At 40.3% G+C, this 25,002-nt stretch overlaps 1 protein-coding gene and 1 long non-coding RNA gene across 5 annotated transcripts in view; one reads left to right on the top strand and one right to left on the bottom strand.

The window, feature by feature from the left end:
• Nucleotides 1–6,638, bottom strand: part of TRAPPC8 (trafficking protein particle complex 8) — an 82,808-nt gene extending 76,170 nt beyond the window's left edge. For 2 of the 4 annotated variants that reach the window (XM_027525866.1, XM_027525865.1), the window contains exon 1: nucleotides 6,109–6,637. In XM_027525866.1, the coding sequence (XP_027381667.1) occupies nucleotides 6,109–6,265 (157 nt within the window). In that variant the 5' untranslated portion in view covers nucleotides 6,266–6,637. Of the gene's footprint in view, nucleotides 1–6,108 lie in introns of all 4 variants that reach the window. The other 2 variants (XM_027525864.1, XM_027525867.1) reach the window with 2 other exon arrangements.
• Nucleotides 6,639–7,651: 1,013 nt separating this feature from the next.
• Nucleotides 7,652–25,002, top strand: part of LOC113882766 — a 70,128-nt gene continuing 52,777 nt past the window's right edge. The window contains exon 1 of the long non-coding RNA XR_003508443.1: nucleotides 7,652–7,802. This is a non-coding gene — a long non-coding RNA (uncharacterized LOC113882766). The remainder of the gene's footprint in view (nucleotides 7,803–25,002) is intronic.

The raw sequence follows: 25,002 nt of genomic DNA, 5'->3' as shown, positions 1-25,002 counted from the left end.
GCAGGCTCCTCCGTCCATGGGATTTTCCAGGCAAGAATACCGGCTGCTGCTGCTAAGTCGCTTCAGTCATGTCCGACTCTGTGCAACCCCATAAACAGCAGCCCACCAGGCTCCTCTATGGGATTCTCCAGGCAAGAACACTGGAGTGGGTTGCCATTTCCTTCTCCAGGGGATCTTTCCAACCCAGGGATCAAACCCCCATCTCCTGCTTGGCAGGCAGATTCTGTACCACTAAGCCACCTAGGAAGCCCAACCACCATCCATACCAAATCTCTTGATTCTCACTTTACCCTAAGGCTGGTTCAAGGCAGTGTGAGATCTATGGTATCAAAACTGAAAATCAGGGAAGAAAAGGCATTAAATGCTCCACCAGGGTTCCTCTGGTTCCCTGACAGAGATGCCTGCATTCTCGGCCCCTGTTCTACTATCATAAAGATCAATGCCCACTCTAGTGTGGGATGCTGATAGTAGGTGATGCTGTACACATATCCTAACAGGAGGTATATGAGAACTCTGTATCTTCCGCTCAATTCTGCTGTGAATCTAATAGGGCTCTAAAAAACAGAGTCTAGTAAAAAGGAAGAAAACAAAAATCAGTGCCCATATTCCTTCTCCTAACCTAATAAATACCTCTGGTCTCCTCCCTACTACAGGCCTTGTCTCAGTCTAGATGATTTATAACCAGGGCTCAGAGCTTCAAGGCCAGGCAAGAGGTTCTTAGGCAACTGTAGTAAGACAGGGCTCATGGTGCACAGTAGGAAATTTAAGTATATTTTTTTCTTATAATCAGACAAGATGATTGGCTTCCATGGTAGCACTAGCAGCAGTCCATTGTATAGATTAAGGACCCAAATCCTGGAGTCAGACTTTACCTGAAATGCTAACCCACTACTTTTAACTGGGTTATCCTAAACAACTTTTAACCTTTTCCATGCTTCATTTTTTTCTTCACCTGTAACATATGAAGGAAATAACCTACTTCACAGGGTTATTTTAAGAATTTAAATGACATACTGTTAGAAAACAGTAAGTGTAAAGCACTCAGCAGAGGCCTAACACATGAGTACGTAGTTAGGATGGTGGCGGCACATATAGCACCCTGTTTCAAGTATGTTATGGATCATCATGTACCAACATAGGGCAATTCTTAGAAAACTGACTTTGCATACCTACCCACTAAAAAATGACATTTTCCTCTAATGGGAAATGCTTTATAATAAACTTTTAAGTTCAGGTCCGCCTAGGTTTTAAATAAAGTTACATCCATTAAAAACTGTCTTAATTTCCAGTGTGTTCCCTCTCAGCTGATGTCTATATTTTCAATTAAAAAATATAAGACAAAAAGCTTTTAAAAATACTACATATGACATGAATATGTGTATTTGTAAAACTAAATATATGTACAGAAAGTATACACACAAATTCCATTATAATGATTACCTATGGTAAAAGCAGGAAAGAAATGGGACTAAGGAAGGGTAAAAAGGTGAATTCAACTTTGTTTCTTAAAGCAAAGAAAAAGATACAAAGCAAGTATGACAAGATTCGCTGGCTCCAGGTAGTGGCGAGCTGGATGCTTCTTGCATTCTTCTGCATTCATCTGTAATTGCTCGTTTTCTAAATGATTTAAATAAACATACTCAAGTTCCCTAATTAAACTTCTCAGCTGGTCTATGAAAGAGAAACCAAAAAACATCAAAATACTATGATATATTTCTGATTTTTTAGGATACAAGCTGTTTCCTTGAAGTTAATCCATAACTGTCAAATAACATAAGCAACCATTATGTATATTAAATCTCTCTTAAAATTTTAAATTGACTCTGGTATTCTTAAGTGTTAACACAAAAAAGTTATTCTACTAAGAGTTGTGTCCTATATTTGGAATGGGTCGTTATTGGGTAATCTTATCAATAATCCAGAAATGAGTCAATATATGGCAGCCAGCCTCTGAAATAGCACCTGATGATCCCGATATTTCCCAGTATATGCTCTCCCACATCCCAGGATGGATATGTGTGACCAATGTTCTTACTGTTTAGTTGCTAGGTCATGCCTGACTCTTTTGGGACCCCATGGACTATAGCCTACCAGACTCTGCAGTCCACAGGATTTTTCAGGCAAGAATACTGGAGTGGGTTGCCATTTCCTTCTCCAGAGGATCTTCCTGACCCAGGAATCGAATCCATGTTTCCTGCATTGTAGCTGGATATGTTACTAGAGCCACCTGGGAAGCCCATGTGTGACCAATGGAACACAGCAAAAACTACTGTGATAAGGTTATGAGAGATAAGGTTACTGAGATAAGATTTTAAGAGTATGGCTTCCATCTTGGGTTTTCTCTCTGATCACTCCCTCTAGGAGAAACTTACTGCCAGGTTATAGGGACACTCAAGGAACCTCTGGAGAGGCCCATATGGCAGAGAACTGGGGTCTCAGGCCAACACCCAGTGAAGAGGTGAAACAACAACTGTAGGAGTGAGCTTGCAAGTGGATCCTCCAGCCCTAGATGACCACAGCCCCTGCTGACAGCTCCAGGGCAACCTCAAGAGACAACAGTCCAGATAAGCCACTCTCAGACCCCTGAGAAAATGAGGGATACAAGATGCTTTGGGGGCTTCCCTGGTGGCTCAGTGGTAAAGAATCTGCCTGCCAGTGCAGGAGACACGGGTTTGATCCCTAATCCAGGAAGATCTCACGTGCCACAGAGTAGCTGGGCCAGTGTGCCACAACTGCTGAGTGTGTGCCCTAGAGCCCAGGAGCCGTGACTATTGAAGCCTGCGCTGTAACAGCAGTAGCCCCCTGCCACACCTAGAGAAAAGACCCGTCAGAGCCAAAAATAAGTAAATAAAATTAATTTTTAAAAACGCTTTTGTTTTAAGGTGCTAAGTTTCAGGGCAATTTATTACATAACAATTGATAAGTAATACACTGGAGTAGCACAAAATCAGCTTAATAAAGAGAAAAGCAAGAATTAAGAATGATTGACAAAAGCTCTTAAATCACACACACAAAAATCCCAGAGCTTCAAAATTAAATAATTATATTAAGGCTTTATTAAGATTATAACGTCACAAAAGGTGACTTTATATAGCAAATAACATCTCAATTTCAGGGTGAAATTCAGCTCCACCACTGCCTTACTTTTATAGACTGCCACATATAGCTCCTTGAAGCAACATTCACCAGTACGTGCTGCCCACAGATTATTGGCTGCTCAAGACCACTGTTTCTGAAAACTCAACTTCATGTTCAAATAAATCTGGTAAACTAGATTACACTTTTAAAACGTCTCTTGACAGTAGGTGTTCCCAGAGCTCTTAATACACTGCTGCTGCTGCTGCTAAGTCGCTTCAGTCGTGTTCGACTCTGTGCGACCCCAGAGACGGCAGCCCACCAGGCTCCCCCGTCCCTGGGATTCTCCAGGCAAGAACACTGGAGTGGGTTGCCATTTCCTTCTCCAATGCATGAAAGTGAAAAGTGAAAGTGAAGACGCTCAGTCGTGTAGGACTCTTAGCGACCCCATGGACTGCAGCCTACCAGACTCCCCCATCCCTGGGATTTTCCAGGCAAGAGTACTGGAGTGGGGTGCCATTGCCTTCTCTGCTTAATACACTAAATGACACTAATTCTCCCAAATTCACGCTTTTTAAGCAAACTTACTCGACCACAAATTTTTTTCAGGAAACATACATAACTGGTGTTCTACAGAATTATTTTGAAAAATAATGACATCTTTTATCTTTACGTAACACATAAAACTTTCCTGTATTAAAAAAGAAAACCTCAGTTGCTTACAAACCACACAACTTCCCCCAAACTCCATGCCCTTGCTTAAGAAATCTTTTTTGACTATCACATATCCATGAGATAGGAAATCAGAAATTCCTTTCCCAGAATTCAAGATCCTTCCTCATCGAGGCCTTTTCCCTTACTATCCTGTACTGAAAAGGGAGTTTTCCCACTGTTCCCCGACCACTCAATTATCATTTCTACCTTAGTCCATACCATTCTAACATCATCTCTGTTCTCAAAAGGGAGTGCTCATCCTCTTCCGTTCCAACATCTACCTATTCAAGTCTATCTCATTATACTCCATCCCTAAATCTTTTGCAGTCTACACAAGGAAAAGAGTCAAGATTTCAGCCTCTATTCACTGCACTGTCCAATACAGGAGGCACCAGGCACAAGTGTCTACCGAGCACTTCAAATATATCTAGTCCAAACCTAGGTGTTGATATAAGTGTAAGATGCACACCAACTTTCAAAGACTTAGCAATAAAAAACAAATGCAAAATAGCTCATTAAGTTTTTTTATACTTACTATCTGTTGAAATGACGTTTGGAAACACTGGATTAAATAAATTATTATTTAATCTCCTTTACCAATTTCTTTTTATCTTTTTACAATGTGACTACAAAGTAACTTCAAGTTACGCATGTGAGTCACACTGTTACTACTGGAAGACACGGCTCCTGCCTGTGAACAAGTGAGTCTAAACATTAACAGGAGATAAGATGATTTGACTAAGAATACCTTGTCTTGAATCACACTGCCTGTTTTTAAATCTTTCCCACCTGTATAGGACTGACCAAGTTAGTATCTCCATGCCTCAAATTTAAAACGTCCTCAAACTTAAAATGGTGTTAACAATACCTTTCTCACAGGACTCAAGACAAACTAAAAGAGAAACCCTAAGTATATACATCAGTTAGTGTTACTATTCTTTATTAACAGAGCAGGAAAGAGCACTCCAATCATAGGCAAACTTGCTCCTCTGTTTTGTTTTTTAAGAATTTAGAATGTAGAACACTTTGTCATTTTTGTTGAGTTAGTAAAAAATACTGCAGGAGATGAGATGGATGGCTAAGGTACAGGCTGAAGGAAATTCAAGAGTTCTCAACCTGTTTATTTTGGATAGCTCCCTGTCTCCTTTAAATACAGAAGTAAACTTATAATGGAGGTATTCTCCCAAAGAATACACACGTGTGGCCTGTAAATACATAAAACTTATGGCACAGCATTTGTGTGTGTGAAGAAGTCATCATAACCAAGTAAACATCATTGTCGTTGTCTTGACAACCTTTATTACAGAACCTTTTAAAAGTCTAAAACAAAAATCTTACCCATATTTTTCAATGTTCTGTTTGCAAAGTACAGGTAAAGATATTGATTAAACCACACTAGGCTATTATTACGCTTACTTTTCCCTAATAAAGAATCTAAAGCTGGAGAAAACAGGTAACTCTTCAATAAAAGATATTTCTCCTGTTGATTAAACTTTTATCTGGAAAAAAAAAACACCCACAAACTTCAGGACTTTTCCATCCCTATAAATCTAGATAACTGCCACTAACTCGATTAAATTATTGTAACTACAACTTGTCCTTATTTCCTCATCCATCAGGCCAAAAAAAAAAAAGCTGTTCCAAGTTTCACTATTATACCTTTTATTTGCTTGAGAGGTAAAGTAAAATTCTGGATACCTAGAGAAATGTTTTCAAAAGAAAAAAGTAAAGTAAACCTAAGTCTTGAAAGGGATACGCCTCACTGCTAAAGAATATAATACTTAAGGCAACTTTGAAAACCCAGTTTAACTCCCAGGGGAAGACGATTCGTCTTCTTTACTAAGACCTCATTGGTCTAACAGCGAGCATCTTCTTAGCCTGACCTCCTTGCAACTTCCTAATTCCCTCCCTACGGCCCTTGAGAACAGGCTCAATGCCCTTCTCTGCGGCTCACGTTTTTCTTTAATTACCCAACAGTGTTCTTGCCTGGAGAATCCCAGGGACGGGGGAACCTGGTGGGCTTCCGTCTCTGGGGTCGCACAGAGTCGGACACGACTGAAGCGACTTAGCAGCAGCAGCAGCAGCTCGTTTGTCCGGGAAGTGCCCGAAAAACTGGAGGTCAGAACCACGTTGCTGTCTTGACCATCTCTTTTACGGAACCTCCTCCAGCGGCCACTAAAGACACCGTGGGGCCCCAGCCCGACGCCACTCTCCCGGCTCCGAGATGTAAACACCGCCCTTCTCTTCCCCGCCCGCCCCCAACTTCCCTCTCCCGGCCCCGGCTTTGCGGGAGCTCAGTGCAAAGGGGAGACCACATACCCTCGGAAGTGAGGCGAGAAAAGGGCTTAAGCAACTCCGCGAAGCTAAGGTGATTGAGACGAGTAAGCCGCTCGGCTTCGTCACTACACAGCGCGGCCACACAGGGGACGAAGGAGTCCGGGATGAGCTCCTGCACTGATTGTACACACTGGGCCATCACAGCGGCAGAGGCAGCGGCGGCGTCCGCCCTCCGGCCCACTCTCGGAGGCTGATCCTGCGGCTGCAGCAGCTACCGCCGCCGCCCGCCGGCCTGGCCCGGCCGGGCGGGGCCGGGCGCTGAAGCCTTGAGACCAATAGAACCAACAGACGCTGCCGCCTTGGCTCCCGGAGCACCCGCCACCGACCCCTCCCCGTCACCGCCGCTCCTCAGCGCTCGCCCCGGCGTCCTCGCATTCCACCCTGATAGGTGGAGACGCCGGCAGTCGCCAGTTAGTCCTCTCGACGGCAAAGCCTTGGTCACTGCCGGACTGGAACCGCCATATTGAGGCCGAACCCTGACCCACCGGCGTACTTATCCCGGCAGCCCCCGCGCTCGCCCCTCACGTGACAGTGTTAAAGTCGATAGGGGCGGGAGAAGAGAGCCTTGAAGAGGGAAGGAGGCTGGTCGGCCGGCTGATGCCGGAAGTGCGATGGGTGGACCTCCTGTTGGGCGGGTCTCGGGCGGGGCTACGAGCGTGGTGGGCGGAGCCAGGCGGGTAGGCACGCGACGTTTGGCCTGGTTCTGTCAGCGCGTAGAAGACCAGCGAGGTGTGACGAGGGAGTAGGTAGGATGACGCTCGTGGTCGGTGCTGTCACAGTGGGGAGGTGCCCATTCGCCTTCCACGCCGACTTGGTCCTCCCTGGAAACAGTGGACAAACCTTGTGTGGCTGTTCTCGCAGCTTCCGGCCGGCTCGCCCCGCCCTTCCCACACTTCTGGTGGAATGACTAGGGAAACCTGCTCACTGTAGAGAGCTAGCTGCCGGCCGGATTCTTGGAGGTTTCTCTGGAGCCGGCTTAAACCGTCCCCTACCTTTTGAACACAACCATGCTTTTAGAAAGGTGTACTGCGAAGGTGGACTCTAAACCAGCGGGCATAAATATGTGCCGTTGTGGCACAAAAATATGTGGCAGTTAACCCAAGTGTAAGAGAAACTCCTGCGTTTTCGTTGGTCTCAGGGAAAGCCTTGGCCCCCGACCCCTTCATCCTCGGGCGCTTCCTTTTCACACTCTGCTGGAAAAATTACTTTCTAGGGATGAGGGTGTGGGAAGCCAGTAATCATGTACCGAATGAAGACCTGAATCGGCTTCTCTTCCTAGCTTTCATTTTTATAGACTTTTCTTCTCAAAGTGTAGAAGTTAATGAAAGGAATTTTACTAAAATATTCAACTGATTGGACTTAACTCTGAATTGTATGTCAAAAATACAAGACAGGGAAAAATGCAACGCCGTATCATGGCTTTATGGTCCTTGGTTTAAAGGACGCTTCTCCAAGCAAGGGGGCTTCCCTGATGGCTTAGTGGGTAAAGGAATACACCTGCAATGCAGGAGACACAGGAGATGGGTTGGACAGAGGATGCTGGCCGGCTACAGTCCATGGGGTCGCAAAGAGTCGGACATGACTGAGCGACTAAGCACATTCCCCAAAGAAGAGTGTCTCAAACTGTCGGATTGTTTGGCACCCTGAAGTTTCACCATGGTAAGAATTCATGAGAGGTGAGTATGCCTTTCTCCTATAAATTGAAAAATGGGAGGTAGGAAAGGGCAATAGGAACTTATGACATGGCAACTTAGCCACAGATCAGTCTAGAAACAATAACACATGCAAGTTGAGGATCTGGAAATTCATTTCCTTAGAACCGTCTGTGCTTGAGAACCTCTTGGAAAGTGGTCTTTTATCCCCTGGAGTATACATACTCTCTTTTGAATACCTTTGATATGTCCCTTACGCTTTATAATGTGAGAATCTTATGTAACCGCGGGTGACTCAAGTTAATACATTTTTTGTAACAGGGCGCCTCAGTGCAAGCATGCTACTTTAGTTCTCAACTCAGAAGTTAAAAAGGCAACTTGTTTTTTACATTGGAGGTAAACTAACTGTATTAGAGTCTGGGAGAAGGACTCTCAAGTGTAATTTACTCTAAATGGATATTTGAAGATAGACTTCACATATCATAAAATTCACTCCTTTAAAGTGTACAGTTCAGTGGTTTTTACTGTATTCAGAAAGTTGCACAATCATTACTAGTAATCCTGGAACACTTTGATCACCCCCCCAAAGAAGCCTATTGCCCACTAGCAGTCACTCTGCACCCCAACACCCCTCTGAAGTGAAGTCGCTCAGTCCTGTGCAACTCTTTGTGACCCTGTGGACTGTAGTCCGCCAGGCGCTTCCAGCCATGGGATTTTTCCAGGCAAGAATACTGGAGTGGGTTGCCATTTCCTTCTACTGGGGATCTTCCCAACCCAGAAATTGAACCTGGGAGAATCCCAGGGATGGGGGAGCCTGGTGGGCTGCCATCTTTGGGGTCGCACAGAGTTGGACATGACTGAAGCGACTTAGCAGCAGCAGCAGCTCCCACATTGCAGGCTGACTGCTTACGATCTGAGCTACCAGAGAAGTCCCTAGAGCAGCCCTTTAGCCCCTGGCAATCTCTCATCTACTTTATGTCTCTATGGATTTACCTATTCTGAACATTTCACATAAATTGAATCATACAATACATGGCCTTTGGTGTCTGATTTCTTTCATTTGGAGTAATGTTCAAGGCTTATCCATATTGTAGCATGAATCAGTATGTCATTCCTCTTTATGTCTAAGCGTAAATGGATTGTTAGCTTATGCATTGAATTTACTGTCTGACACCACATGCACACAGTTTCCAGTAAGTGCACTGTTAAAATCTATTTCCTAGTCTATCCTAAACTACCTCACATGTTCATCTTCTAAGGTATTTTCTTTCCCTATAGATTGAAGCTGAGTCACTGGCATATTTGCATTTCAGTCGACAGGAATGGGGAAAAGAGAATGGAAAAGTAAATGACTAACGGTTTCAGATCAAATTTTAAAATGGCATCCAGCAATTTCACTCTAATATCACTGGCTCTAGTGTCTCCAAAGGAGACTAGAAAGTATAGGCCTGAGAGTTCTGTTGCTAAATGAAGAGAATGAAAGTGGGATGACAGGGCAAGTTTCTCCTCCCCACTTTATTAGGAATGAGGTACCCCGCAGGATGTATTTGCCTGAATTCTAAGATATCACACTTCTCTCATTTCTCTGACTCCCCTGGACATTGACCCTTTTAACATCACTTGCCCTCTGAACCATTTACTTTCTGCAGAACCCTCAAGGCCACGAGGATAAGATCTATCACTAAAAGAGAGGAAGCTTGCTGGGCCAAATGATAACACAAACAACTAAGGATCTCTTTTCCAAGTATTGAAGATGAAACCCAACTTCTTAGACTCCCAACATCAAAGAATCCCATAAAACATATGCTATGCCAGTAGGCTTATATTTTGAAATACTGTGTTATCAAATGCCCATGAATTATTTTGCATGTAAAATAGTGCCAGTCTCTTCTGATACCTGCTGTGGTCAAAAACATGGACACTGAAATCAGAGAGTCCTGGACTCGAAAGTATCTCCACCACTTGTGCATAAAAGTCATATCACCATTGTCCATCACCATACATCAAGCAAGCATAGCACTTTAGGTATACTGACTACTACTTCCGCTTCTTACACAAACCCTGAGAAGCACATGTGTAGCCAGTTACCAGATATGGCACCTGAAGCACACAGAAGTTAATTAGCTTGTCCCAGGATAACACTGGTGCAGAACCAGCTCAGTTCTTAACCCTAGAGACTTGATCACTAGGATAAATTGCTTTTCCACATGTTTCCTTACTTTGAGAGCACCTACAGAAATTTTAACTTGCAATAGCTTGCAATACAGTTTTACCAATAAATCTGTGACTTTTAACAAGTTATGTGTCTTTTCTGAGCCTCACATTCTTTATCTGTGAGCTTATGAAGTTGGAACTAGATGATTTCTTGTATTCACTCCAATGTGAAGATCTTTTCACCATTATTAAATTTCACTGTGTTAACAGTAGATGGTGCTATTGAGTACTGGCTTCAAAAGCCAATTAAAAAACTGGTTCTAATTAGCCACTAAAACAATTCCTGAGTACATGGATCTCATATGGGAGGTAATTGGAGGTCCAGGGATGCTGAGAAAAGTGGTGCATTAAAAGTTTCCTAGGCTTATGTAGAGTCTAAAAAAATGGATGTATATACAAAACAAAAACAGACTCAGACATAGAACCCAAACTTACGGCTATGAAAGTGGGGAGAAGGAGGGACATATTAGGAGTATGGGACTAACAGATACAAACTGTGTAAAACATATAACAAGGATTTACTATATACATGTTATACCCAATATCTTGTAATAACTTATAATCTGCAAAATCCTGAATCACTGTGTTGTACACCTGAAACCAACACAGTATTAAAGATACTTTACTTTTTTAAAAAGTTTCTTAAAGAATTTTATGCTAGGATACTTTCAAACACTAAAAAAAGAAAGGTTTAAATATATAATCCACATATTGGCCCACACTTGTTATCTTATTTACTGTACTGGATGTTTTAAGTAGGCTTATTATCATTAAAATTCTGACTAAAACAGATGGCATCCACTTCCTGGTTATTTTAATGATGAATCATAGCCACAATATTGCTCATAATTCTATTTTATACTTATTATAGGTATTTAAGCCCCATATAAATCCTCCTCTAATTTAATCTGCAACAAGTAAAAATCTTTTATACATAGTTTCTCCTTTAGGCTTCTAAGATAAGGAATACTATTAGTACTTGGTTTTAAATCATGTGTAAATACTTCCAAAAACAACTGGATTTGGATAAGAAAAATATAGATGGGGGAAGCAGTGGGTGGGAATGTTGAAGATCTCAACTCCAAACAATTCTATAAACATTAATCCTCAAGATTTAGGCTAAAAATAATTTGCATGCTATGTTGTAGATTTGTTGCATAGACTCATGACTTTCCATTTAGGAAAAATCACAATATCATTTTAAATGTGAAGAAACAATCTTAGAGATATAATTTCCTCAAGGTCATATGCTTAGTTAAGCACAGAGCTGGAAAAAGCTTCCCAGTTTCCTGACTTTCAGTCTCAAACATGTTTCATTATACTTCCCCAGTTTATATATTAACTAAATGATTTTTACTTACTTCCCCTTCCTTATTTCAGAATTTATTTAATGCAACGTACATTGTTTTCATACATCTTTATAAGTACTTTTAATTTCAACACATTAAAGTGATTTTACATAAAAATGAATAGTTACAGCTGCTAAGCAGTCTTCAAAAGCCATGAATGAATACTTGTTAGCTAACTTGTAAAGTAATGCTCAAAATTCTCCAAGCCAGGCTTCAGCAATATGTGAAACGTGAACTTCTAGATGTTCAAGCTGGTTTTAGAAAAGGCAGAGGAACCAGAGATCAAATTGCCAATATCCGCTGGATCATCGAAAAAGCAAGAGAGTTCCAGGAAAACATCTATTTCTGCTTTACTGACTATGCCAAAGCCTTTGACTGTGTGGATCACAATAAACTGTGGAAAATTCTTCAAGAGATGGGCATACCAGACCACCTGACCTGCCTCCTGAGAAACCTATAAGCAGATCAGGAAGCAACAGTTAGAACTGGACATGGAACAACAGACTGGTTCCAAGTAGGAAAAGGAGTACGTCAAGGCTGTATATTGTCACCCTGCTTATTTAACTTATATGCAGAATACATCATGAGAAATACTGGGCTGGAAGAAGCACAAGCTGAAATCAAGATTGCCATGAGAACTATCAATAAACTCAGATATGCAGATGACACCACCCTTATGGCAGAAAGTGAAGAGGAATGAAAAAGCCTCTTGATGAAAGTGAAAGAGGAGAGTGAAAAAGTTGGCTTAAAGCCCAACATTCAGAAAACGAAGGTCATGGCATTTGGTCCCATCACTTCATGGCAAATAGATGGGGCAACAGTGGAAACTGTGTCAGACTTTATTTTTGGGGGCTCCAAAATCACTACAGGTGGTGACTGCAGCCATGAAATTAAAAGACGCTTACTTCTTGGAAGGAAAGTTATGACCAACCTAGACAGCATATTGAAAAGCAGAGACATTACTTTGTCAACAAAGGGCTGTCTAGTCAAGGCTATGGTTTTTCCAGTGGTCATGTATGGATGTGAGAGTTGGACTATAAAGAAAGCTGAGCGCTGAAGAATTGATGCTTTTGAACTGTGGTGTTGGAGAAGACTCTTGAGAGTCCCTTGGACTGCAAGGAGATCCAACCAGTCCATCCTAAAGGAGATCACTCCTGGCTGTTCATTAGAAGGACTGATGTTGAAGGTGCCACTCCACTACTTTGGCCACCTGATGTGAAGAGCTGACTCATTTGAAAAGACTGATGCTGGGAAAGATTGAGGGCAGGAGGAGAAGGGGACAACAGAGGATGAGATGGTTGGATGGCTTCACCAACTCAATGAACACGGGTTTGGGTGGACTCTGGGAGTTGGTGATAGGGAAGCCTGGCATGCTGCGGTTCCTGGCATGCTGCAGTTCATGGGGTTGCAAAGAGTCAGACACAACTGAACGACTGAACTGAACTGAACTTGCATGATAAAAAAAATATTTGCAGTTTGAAAGAAATAAAGACCTGAACACATGAAAGGACATGTTCATGGATCAAAAGACTTAGGATTGAGATGTCAACACTCCTTGAATTGTTCTGTAGATTCATATCAAATTACCAGCTGCCCTCTTTGTAGGAATTGGCAAGCTGATGGTAAAGTATGGCAAAATTCAAGGGAGCCAGAATAGCCAAAATAATCTTTAAAAAACAAAGTTGAAGGACTCAAACCAGATAATTACAAACCTAAAGCAAAGCTACAGTAACCAAGACTGTGTGATAATGGGCATAAGAATAGACATATAGATCAATGGAATAGAAATGAGAGTCCCAGGATAAGACCTCATGTTTTAAAGGCAGTTGATTTTCTTGAAGGGTACCAAGGCAATTAAAGGAAAATAAAATAGTCGTTTCAACAAATGGTCCTGGGTCAACTTTTTATCTACATGCAAAAGAATGATATAAGACCCCCAACTCACACCATATACATAAAAATTAACTCAAAGACCTAAATGTAAGATCTAAAACAATAAAACCCATAGAAGAAAACATAGGTGTGAAGCTTCAGAACCTGGAATTAGGCAATGGTTGCTTAGCTATAACAACAAAAGCAGAAGAAACAACTACAAAAAGAGACTAACTGAACATCACCAAATTTTAAAAACTGTGCTTCAAAGGACACTGTTAAGAAAGTGAAAAGACAACCAACAGTATGGGAGAAGTTTTTTGAAAATCACATATCTAAAATGATTTGGTGAAAATATGATAAATATAAATATGGCTAAAAATGGGATTTGGATGCCCAAAGTATAGAGATACAAGGGGAAAAAACTAGGGTATATAAAGAACTACTACAACTCAATAAAAAGGATAAATTATCCAATCAAAAATGTGCAACATCTAGGTAACATCTATCACCATAATATAGTTAAAAAAATTGTTTCTTCCTGTGATGAGAACTTCTCACACGTCTTCTCTTAGCAACTTTTAAATGTATAGACATTTTTTAGACTTTTTGTGGTAACCATTTCACGATATATACTGAATCATTACCGTATACACCTGGAAGTAAGATACTATTCTATGTCAATTATAGCTAAATAAAAGGAAACTTAATCAGTTAAAGGTTATGTAACAAAGATTCATAATATTACACTTAATGGTTAAATGTAAGAATCATTCCCTTTAAAATCAGATTGAGACAAAAATTACCTTGTCTCATTATCACTGCTTCTATTCAGTAATTTTCTAGCTTCCTTACAAAAGCAGCTGGAGAAGAAAAATTTTTAAGATTTCAAAAAGAACAGAACTACTTATTTAGAAATTCTATAGTGGGCTAAATATATAGAGCACTTTTATCATATCTGTGTAACTCTCCGTCTCTTCAGTTGCCCTCCCCAAATTAGGAGACAGAACTCATGTTTTCACCATCTCTTATAGCTAAGACATCATCGTTTGTTGTGGGTTTTGTCAGCTAGACATATATGTGCAAGAATCCTATCTGATAGTCAGTTATGTGAGGAAACACATTTTGGGGAGCTTTCAGTTATGCTCTCATTGGTAGTGACAGAGGCACCATAAACCTATCAATTCCATCAGAATCTAACCAGAGATCCGGTGCAGTTCCAATCAAAATAGCCACAGAGATTTTATGGAATTTGACAAAGTAAACCTAAAATTCATGCTTAAGAGCAGAGGTGTAAGAATAGTTGATAATTTTGAAGATGAATTAAAAGGTAGAGAAATTTGAACAGCAAGCAAGGTATGTTAACGTTTTTAAGAGTCAAGAGGAGACATAGGCCGATGGAATAGAATGGAGAGGTGTGGGACAGACTAACTTGAAACATAAACAAAAAAATGCAGAAAGGACAGGTTATTCAATAAACAGTGCTTCAAGAATTGGTTATCTATATGGAACAAAAGTCCAATCAGTTTTCTTCATCCCAACAAAATAAATCAGGTCAGGTGGAATAAAGATGGAAACAATAATAACACTGCTGCTAAGTCGCTTCAGTCGTGTCCAACTTTGTGCGACCCCATAGACGGCAGCCCACCAGCCTCCGCCGTCCCTAATAACACTACTTGATGTTTATTACGTGCTGGTACAATTTTAAGCATTTTACATATCCCAATTTATTTAGTCCTCATTACAACCCTGTGAAGTAAGTACTACCAATATCGTTTCCATTTTATAGATGAGGAAACTCAGGCAAAAGAGGTTAACTAAATTTCCCCAGGCCACAGTACCATAAAGGAGAAGAGCTATGATTTGTACTCTGGTAAACTGTGTCTTTTCTTTTCCATGGGGATGGTCTTGATCCCTGTCTCCTGTACAATGTCATGAACTCCGTCCATAGTTCATCAGGCACTCTATCTATCAGATCTAGTCCCTTAAATCTATTTCTCACTTCCACTGTATAATCATAAGAAATTTGATGTAGGTCGTACCTGAATGGTCTAGTGGTTTTCCCTACTTTCTTCAATTTAAGTTTGAATTTGGCAATAAGGAGTTCATGATCTGAGCCACAGTAAGCTCCCAGCCTTGTTTTTGCTGACTGTCTAGAGCTTCTCCATCTTTGGCTGCAAAGAACATAATCAATCTGATTTCGGTGTTGACCATCTGGTGATGTCCACGTGTAGAGTCTTCTCTTGTGTTGTTGGAAGAGGGTGTTTGCTATGACCAGTGCATTTTCTTGGCAAAACTCTATTAGTCTTTGCCCTGCTTCAGTCCGTATTCCAAGGCCAAATTTGCCTGTTACTCCAGGTGTTTCTTGACTTCCTACTTTTGCATTCCAGTCCCCTATAATGAAAAGGACATCTTTTTTGAGTGTTAGTTCTAAAAGGTCTTGTAGATCTTCATAGAACCGTTCAACTTTAGCTTCTTCAGCATTACTGGTTGGGGCATAGGCTTGGTTACTGTGTATTGAATGGTTTGGCTTGGAAATGAACGGAGATCATTCTGTCATTTTTGAGATAGCATCCAAGTACTGCATGGAAAAGAAATGCAAAAAAGCAAAATGGCTGTCTGGAGAGGCCTTACAAATAGCTGTGAAAAGAAGAGAAGCAAAAAGCAAATGAGGAAAGGAAAGATATAAGCATCTGAATGCAGAGTTCCAAAGAATAGCAAGGAGAAATAAGAAAGCCTTCCTCAGCGATCAATGCAAAGAAATAGAGGAAAACAACAGAATGGGAAAGATTAGAGATCTCTTCAAGAAAATTAAAGATATTAAGGGAACATTTCATGCAAAATGGGCTTGATAAAGGACAGAAATGGTGTGGACCTAACAGAAGATATTAAGAAGAGGCAGCAAGAATACACAGAAGAATTGTACAAAAAACATCTTCACAACCCAGATAATCATGATGGTGTGATCACTCACCTAGAGCCAGACATCCTGGAATGTGAAGTCAAGTGGGCCTTAGAAAACATCACTACAAACAAAGCTAGTGGAGGTGATGGAATTCCAGTTGAGCTATTTCAAATCCTGAAAGATGATGCTGTGAAAGTGCTGCACTTAATATGCCAGCAAATTTGGAAAACTCAGCAGTGGCCACAGGACTGGAAAAGGTCAGTTTTCATTCCAATCCCAAAGAAAGGCAATGCCAAAGAATGCTCAAACTACCACACAATTGCACTCGTCTGACACGCTAGTAAAGTAATGCTCAAAATCCTCCAAGCCAGGCTTCAGCAATATGTGAAACGTGAACTTCCAGATGTTCAAGCTGGTTTTAGAAAAGGCAGAGGAACCAGAGATCAAATTGCCAACATCCGCTGGATCATCGAAAAAGCAAGAGAGTTCCAGAAAAACATCTATTTCTGCTTTACTGACTATGCCAAAGCCTTTGACTGTGTGGATCACAATAAACTGTGGAAAATTCTTCAAGAGATGGGCATACCAGACCACCTGACCTGCCTCCTGAGAAACCTATAAGCAGATCAGGAAGCAACAGTTAGAACTGGACATGGAACAACAGACTGGTTCCAAGTAGGAAAAGGAGTACGTCAAGGCTGTATATTGTCACCCTGCTTATTTAACTTATATGCAGAATACATCATGAGAAATACTGGGCTGGAAGAAGCACAAGCTGAAATCAAGATTGCCATGAGAACTATCAATAAACTCAGATATGCAGATGACACCACCCTTATGGCAGAAAGTGAAGAGGAATGAAAAAGCCTCTTGATGAAAGTGAAAGAGGAGAGTGAAAAAGTTGGCTTAAAGCCCAACATTCAGAAAACGAAGGTCATGGCATTTGGTCCCATCACTTCATGGCAAATAGATGGGGCAACAGTGGAAACTGTGTCAGACTTTATTTTTGGGGGCTCCAAAATCACTACAGGTGGTGACTGCAGCCATGAAATTAAAAGACGCTTACTTCTTGGAAGGAAAGTTATGACCAACCTAGACAGCATATTGAAAAGCAGAGACATTACTTTGCCAACAAAGGTCCGTCTAGTCAGAGCTATGATTTTTCCATTGGTCATGTATGGATGTGAGAATTGGACTGTGAAGAGAGCTGAGCACTGAAGAATTGATGCTTTTGAACTGTGGTGTTGGAGAAGACTCTTGAGAGTCCCTTGGACTGCAAGGAGATCCAACCAGTCCATTCTAAAGGAGATCAGTCCTGGGTGTTCTTTGGAAGGACTGATGCTAAAGCTGAAACTCCAGTACTTTGGCCACCTCATGTGAAGAGTTGAGTCATTGGAAAAGACTGTGATTCTGGGAGGGATTGGGGGCAGGAGGAGAAGGGGACGACAGAGGATGAGATGGCTGGATGGCATCACCGACTCAATGGACATGGGGTTGAGTGAACTCCGGGAGTTGGTGACGGACAGGGAGGCCTGGTGTGCTGCAGTTCATGGGGTCTCAAAGAGTCGGACAAGACTGAGCAACTGAACTGACTAAAGTTGCGTCTTGAGTTTCCATTTTATTTACTTATTTATTTTTAATTAATTATTTGGCTGTGCCAGGTCTTAGTTGTAGCATGTGGGATCTGGTTTCCTGACCAGGGATCAAACCTGGACCCCCCTGTATTGGGAGGTGGGAGTCTTAGCCACTGGACTACAAGGGAAATCCTGAGTGTCCCTTTTACCCAGTACGCTACACTGCCTGCCTTTCATGAAGGATAATAGGACATATTTCTTAAACAAGATGCAAAAATTGCAAACCGTAACAGAAAAGATTGATAATTGAACAGAAAATATTAAATTTAAGGTTTTCTTTTATCAGGAGGTCACAAAGTAGTGAAAATTCAAGCTACAAATGTACAAAGAAACATATCTACCGTAAAGAGCTCCTATAGTTAATAAGGAAAAAAGCAATAATACAATTGATACTGTATAAGTGCCAGACTGCAACACAATACTATGCAAGTTACAGAAATTCACAAAAGAGGAAATTTGAATGACCAGTATACATTTACGTATTCTCAAAGGTTTAAAAAATGAGCAAAGGATATAGACGGTTCTCAAAAAAAAAAAAAAATATATATATATATATACACACAAATAGGCAGTAAGCACATGAAAAGGTGTTTGCCATTATTAACCAACATGGAAATGAAAATCAAAGCCGTAATAAAATACCACTTCACACCCACTGAATGGCTATAATCCAAAAGACAATGACAAATGTGACAAGAATGTAGAGAAATTTGAAGCTTCATGTGCCACTGGTGGGCATGTAAAGTGGTGCAGCTGGTTTGGAAGGCAAGCTGTTTTCCTATGTTTAACTATATGTTAAACATGGAGTTACCATATGGTGCAGCAGTTTCACTCCTAAGAGAAATGAAAACGTGTCCACACAAAAATTTGCACCTGAATGTTCATAACAGGAGATTCATAATAGCCAAATGTAGAAGCAATCCAAATATTCATCAACTGATAAATAAGTGCTATAGGTGTGCAATGGACTTCCCTGGTGGCTCAGATGATAAAGTGTCTGCCTATAATGCGGGAGACCCAGGTTCAATTCCTGGGTCGGGAAGGTCTCCTGGAGAAGGAAATGGTGACCCATTCCAGTGTTCTTGCCTGGAAAATCCCATGGACAGAGGAGCCTGGTAGGTAGGCTTACAGTTCGTGGGGTCGCAAAGAGTTAGATGTGACTGAGTGTCTTCACTTTCACTTTATAGCTGTGCAATAGAATAGTATTTGGCAATAACAAAAAGTACTGATACATTCCACAATATGAATAAACAATGAAAACATGCCAGGTGAAAGAAGCCAGTCACAAAGGACCATGTATGATTCCATTTGTATAAAAATATTAACAGTAGGTACATCATAGTGACAGAAAACAGATGAGTGCTTGCCTAGGCCTGGAGGTAAAGAATGAGACAGGAGGAATGGGAGAGTTGGAAGGTTATGGCTAAGCAATGCCAGGTTTCTTTTTGGAGTAATGAAGATATCCTAGTAATGATTGTGATGATGATGTATAGCTTGGTAAATGAGCTAAAAGCCATGAACTATATCATTTAAATATGTGAATAGTCTGTGAATTATATCAATAAATTTGTTAGCAAAAAAAAGATACAAATGCAATGTTTTCAATTTTTAAAAAAATCAGAGATGAGGAAAACTATTACAATTTGTGTTGTAAGGTTTGATAACAAAACCATAAATGAAAGGGAATTCTAGTCATGGTTCTTCCACTGCCTACTTTTACGACCTTGGAACTAGTCATTTAAACTTTCTCAAGAATCATCACCTATAGAATATTGTGTGAATGCTAATAACTCAGGATTCTAAACAATGGTTCTTAATTTTCAGAATCAACAGATCTCCTTGCTGCTGCTAAGTCACTTCAGTCGTGTCCAACTCTGAGCGACCCCAAAGACGGCAGCCCACCAGGCTCCGCTGTCCTTGGGATTCTCCAGGCACAGATCTCTTTGAGAAGTTGATAAACATCAGAAGCACTCTGGTGAAAATCATAAATAAGGCATTGTTACTAATAATTGCTATTACTATTTCATACTAATGCTGAAATTTGGGGCTAATGAGATAAAAATAAGTATCTAAGTATTGGAAAAGAAAAGGAGATTACTATGTACTCAGGCCAAACAAATTTGCTGAAAAAAAATCATGAGAATTAATAAAAGTACTCAATAAAGAATTCTAAATTCATAAAGTCAGTATCAATGAACAAGAATAATTCAATTAGAAAATATTTTTAAACACATTCAAATCCATACTCCTGACTTAGTAGATTATCTCAACCCATGAAAATTTTAACAGCCACATGACAAAAGCAAAATCCCTTAGATCCTCCTGTAAAGATGCTACAATAAGTTAAATTCCTAATAAGCACTATTTTAAATGCATCCCACAAAACTTGATATGTTTGTTTTTCATTTTTGTTTGGTTCAAAATACTTTCCAAATTCCCTTTGCTATTTCTTTTTGTACCTACAGATTGTTTAGAAGCTTGTTATTCATTTCTCAAACATTGGGGATTTTTCAAATATGTTTCTGTTATTGATTTATAATTCCACTGTGATCAGAAGGTACTTGGTATGACTGGATTATTTTAAGTTTTTTGAGAGTTGGTTTAAGAATATGGTCTCTCTTGGTAAATGTTCTTTGCACATTTGAAAAAATAATGATGGATTCTATTATACCAGGTATCGAACCTGCATCTCCTGCATTGGCAGGAGAATTCTTTACTGCTGAGGCATTGGTTTCTTAGGGCTGCTCTAACAAATTGGCGACAAGTTGAGGCGCTTAAAACAACAGAAATTTCTTTTCTTATCGTTTTGGATTCTAGAAGCCCCAAATCAAAATATCAGCGAAATATCAAACTATCTTCCTAAGAAGGCTCTAGGGAAGAATCCTCTTCCCGCTTCCACCTTGTGGTGGATACTGACAAATCTTGGCCTTCTTTGGCTTGTGGGAGCTCCAGTGTCTGCTTGTTGTTGTTTGGCTTGCTTCCCTATGTGTCTGTGTCTTCAAATCTCTCTCTTTGTCCTTAGAAGGACACCAGTCCTTGGATTTAGGGCCCACTCTAATCCTGTAGAATCTCATCTTACTTGATTACTTCTCCAAATGCCCTGTTTTCAAATAAGTTCACATTTATAGTCATAGGGATTAGTAATTCAGCGTATCTTTTTTGAGGGGGACGATTCAACTACAGTACTGTTCTTTTTTTTCTTGTCCATGTCTTGCTTGGATCTTGTGGGACCTCAGATCCCTAACCTGGGATTGAACTCTCTCCAGGCCATGGTAGTGAAAGCCTGGAATCCTAGGGAACATCCCTACAATACCATTCTTGTACCTAGCTTTATATCCTTATATCCCTCCTCATAGAAGGATATCCCTCTATATCTTTAGATTAAAATTTTGACTAAAATTTTTGGTATACTACTATTAATTATTGAGAAAGAAGTATAGAAATACCTGGGGATTTGTCTTATCTCTCAGTTCAGCTCTTATCAATTTTTGCTTCATGTAATTTGAGGTTCCTCATTTAGTACATTAAATTTAGTATTGCTAAATTCTTTTGATGAATGAACTCTTTTACTTAAGAATGTCAATTACTCCTCTTATTCAGCATCATACTGGAGTCCTAGATAACATAATAAGACAAGAAAAAAGATATGTATGGTTTGTTGATCAGAAAGAAAAACAAATCTCTTATTATTTACCATCTGAACCACCAGGGAAGTATGCAGAAGACAAAAGAGATGCAGATTTGATCCCTGGATTGAGAAGATGCCCTGAAGAGGGCATGGCAGCCCACTCCAGTATTCTTGCCTGGAGAATCCCGTGGACAGAGGAGCCTGGCCAGCTGCAGTCCACAAGGTCACAAAGAGTTGGACATGACTGAAGTGACTTAGCACAGCACATCAAGAGCTATGAAAATGTTTATAGTCCTACATGAATTTGATTTCACCATGGAAGATTCATTTCATTCAGTAAATACTTACTGACTACTTTTTATAGACTAGACAATACTCTAAACTCCAGGGTTTAGAACAAAGCCCACAAAGAGCTGTCAGAATCATATCAAGACTAAGAAAAGTTTGAACCATGTGGGCTGCTCTCCATGGTTCTGAACGATTCTTGCCCAACAAGACATAAGTTTAGTTCACTAATATCTCCTGTGTAAGCTTACACCAGAGTTGTGAAACAGAGTAGGGAAGACAGACTCTTTAGGAAGAAATGTAGAAGACAGAGGAATGGAGATCATTACAAAGGTATAGCCATTTTGAGAGTCTGGATCAACCACCAGGATCAGTAAGTGAATTTAGTAACGTCACTGCATATAAAATCAGTATATTTTTAAAAATCACTAGAAAAAATAGAGAATAAGAGTTAAAACAATATAGCTTATAACAGCATTGCTGCTACTGCTACTGCTAAGTTACTTCAGTCATGTCCGACTCTGTGTGACCCCATAGACGGCAGCCACCAGGCTCCCCCATCCCTGGGATTCTCCAGGCAAGAACACTGGAGTGGGTTGCCATTTCCTTCTCCAATGCATGAAAGTGAAAAGTGAAAGTGAAGTCGCTTGGTTGTGTCCGACTCTTAGCAACCCCGTGGACTGCAGCCTACCAGGCTCCTCCATTCATGGGATTTTCCAGGCAAAGTACTGACTTGAAAGACATCAAATACCTAAGGAAAAAATTAATAAAAGATATGTAAGATCTGTACTCAGAAAGCAGCAATACATTACTGAGAAAAATTAGAGAAGACCCAAGTAAATCAAGGTGTATGCCATGTCCATGGATTTGAGGATTCAGTGGGGCTTTTTAAAATTTTGTATCTTTATTTTTGGCTGCACTTAGTCTTCATTGCTGTGCGACCTTTCTCTAGTTGCAGTGAGTGGAGGCTACTCTTTGTTGTGGTGCACAGACTTCTCATTGCAGTGGCTTCTGTCGTTTTGGAGTACAAGCTCATGGCAAATAGATGGGGAAACAATGGAAACAGTGACAGGCTTTATTTTCTTGGGCTCCAAAATCACTGCAGATGGTGATCATGAAATTACAAGATGCTTGCTCCTTGGAAGGACAGCCATGACCAACATAGACAGCATATTAAAAAGCAGAAACATTACTTTGCTGGCAAAGGTCCATATAGTCAAAGCTATGGTTTTTCCAGTAGTCATGTTTGGATGTGAGAGTTGGACCATAAAGAAAGCTGAGCGCCAAAGATTTGATGCTTTTGAACTGTGGTGTTGGGGAAGCATGGGAATCAAACCAGTCAATCCTAAGGGAAATCAACCCTAAGTGTCCATTGGAGGGACTGATGCTGAAGCTGCTTTAGCCCTGATGTGAAGAACTGACTTATTAAAAAAGCCCCTGGTGCTGGGATAGATTGAAGGCAGGAGGATAAGGGGGTGACAGAGGACGAGATATTTGGATGGCATCACTGACTTAAAGGACATGAATTTGAGCAAGCTCCAGGCGATGGTAAGGGACACGGAAGCCTAGTGTGCTGCAATCCATTGGGTTGCAAAGATTTGGACACTGAATGACTGAACAACAATGAGCTTTAGGGTGCTTGGGCTCAATAATTGTGGCGCATGGGATTAGTTGCTCTGAGTTATGTGGAATCCTTCCGTACCAGAGATCAAACCTGTGGCATCCTCAACCAGTGGACCACCAGAGAAGTCTTGAGGATTCAGCATTTTAAAGATGATGAGTCTTCCCATATTGAAAAAACTTTTTTATGGAAATTGAGAATTTAGTGAAACTGATCTAAGATTTATGTCAAAATGTAAAGGAATAAGAATAACAAATTCAATATTGAAGAAAAAGGACAAAGCTGAGAGTTTACACTGTTGTTGTTGTTTAGTCACTAGTCCTGTCCAACTCTTTTGTGACCCCATGAACTGTAGTCCACCAGGCTCCTCTGTCTAAGGGACTTCCTCAGTTGTCATTTCTTTCTCCTGGGGATCGTCCCAACCCAGGGACCAAACCTGCATCTCCTGCTTGGCAGGTGGATTCTTTACCACTGAGACCAGGGAAGCCCGAGTTTTACACTATCAGATACCAAACCATTTCTAAATAAAGTACAAAAACAATGCGCTATTGATTCAAGTGCAGACAAATGGATCAGTGGAAAAGAATAAAAATTTCAAAAACAGACACCAAAATTCTATGCCAGATGCTCATAGACTTAAATGTGAAAGGAAAAAAAAAGAGAGAGACTTTAAAAATATAACATAGGAGAATATGTCAAAGACTTTAGAAAAAGTAAAGACTTGCTGAACATAACACAAGATACATAATGAAAGAGATTACTGAATTGGACTTGACTAAAATTTAAATTTCTATTTAACAAATATACTCTTAAGACAATGAAAAAGTCAGAGAATAAGATGATATTTGCAGTATACAAATATGATAAATTGTATCCAGAATATATTTGTAACTTCTACAAATCAATCAGAAAAAGACAAACTGCAATTTTTAAATAGGCAAATGATGTATAGTAGTACTTCACAAAAGGAAACATCCAGATGCCTAATAAGCATATGTAAGTATGTTCCATATCATTTATCCCCCAACATAATGGCTAAATTTATGGCACTGCTGATACTTAGTGTTGGCAAAAGTGTGAAGCAGCTGGAATTCTCATACTCTGCTGGTGGAAGTTTAAAATGATTCACTCCAATTGGCTTCAGCTACTCTTTACACTAGAATTCTGGGAACTAAATAAATCCATTGCTGGCTTCCTTACCTACACCAAGACCCTTTCAGAAACACAAATGAGTCACATCTCAGTTATCTAATAAAGCCAAACAATCTTTTATGGACCCAGCAATTCCACTCAAATACACACTTAACACATATACTATATATGCCCCAAAAGCTTTGTACAAGAAGGTTCATAGCAGTTTATTGACAATAGCTCCAAACTAGAAAAACTCAAAATATGTATTGACAATAGAGTGGATAAATTAGAGTATATTCGTAGCATACTATTCAAAGAGAGTAAACCAGTGCTACATGTGGAAAGAGATACTCTACAATTCCAAGTAGCAAAGTAAAGCAAGCAAGTAAATCTATAATGATATGTCAGGATAGTGTTAACTTTGGTGAAGGAATATTGACTGGAAAGGAGCTTGAAATAGACTTGTGGCACTGGTAACACTCTAGACATTGATCTTGGGAGTGGTTGCATAGATGTATTCATTTATAAAGTTCAGTCATCTGTAAATTTTACATTTGTACACTTATATTAATATTTTATGCC

The sequence above is a fragment of the Bos indicus x Bos taurus genome, chromosome 24 (genome assembly GCF_003369695.1).
Source record: "Bos indicus x Bos taurus breed Angus x Brahman F1 hybrid chromosome 24, Bos_hybrid_MaternalHap_v2.0, whole genome shotgun sequence".
NCBI classification, from domain to species: domain Eukaryota; kingdom Metazoa; phylum Chordata; class Mammalia; order Artiodactyla; family Bovidae; genus Bos; species Bos indicus x Bos taurus.
This window is presented reverse-complemented; position numbering and strand designations above follow the sequence as displayed.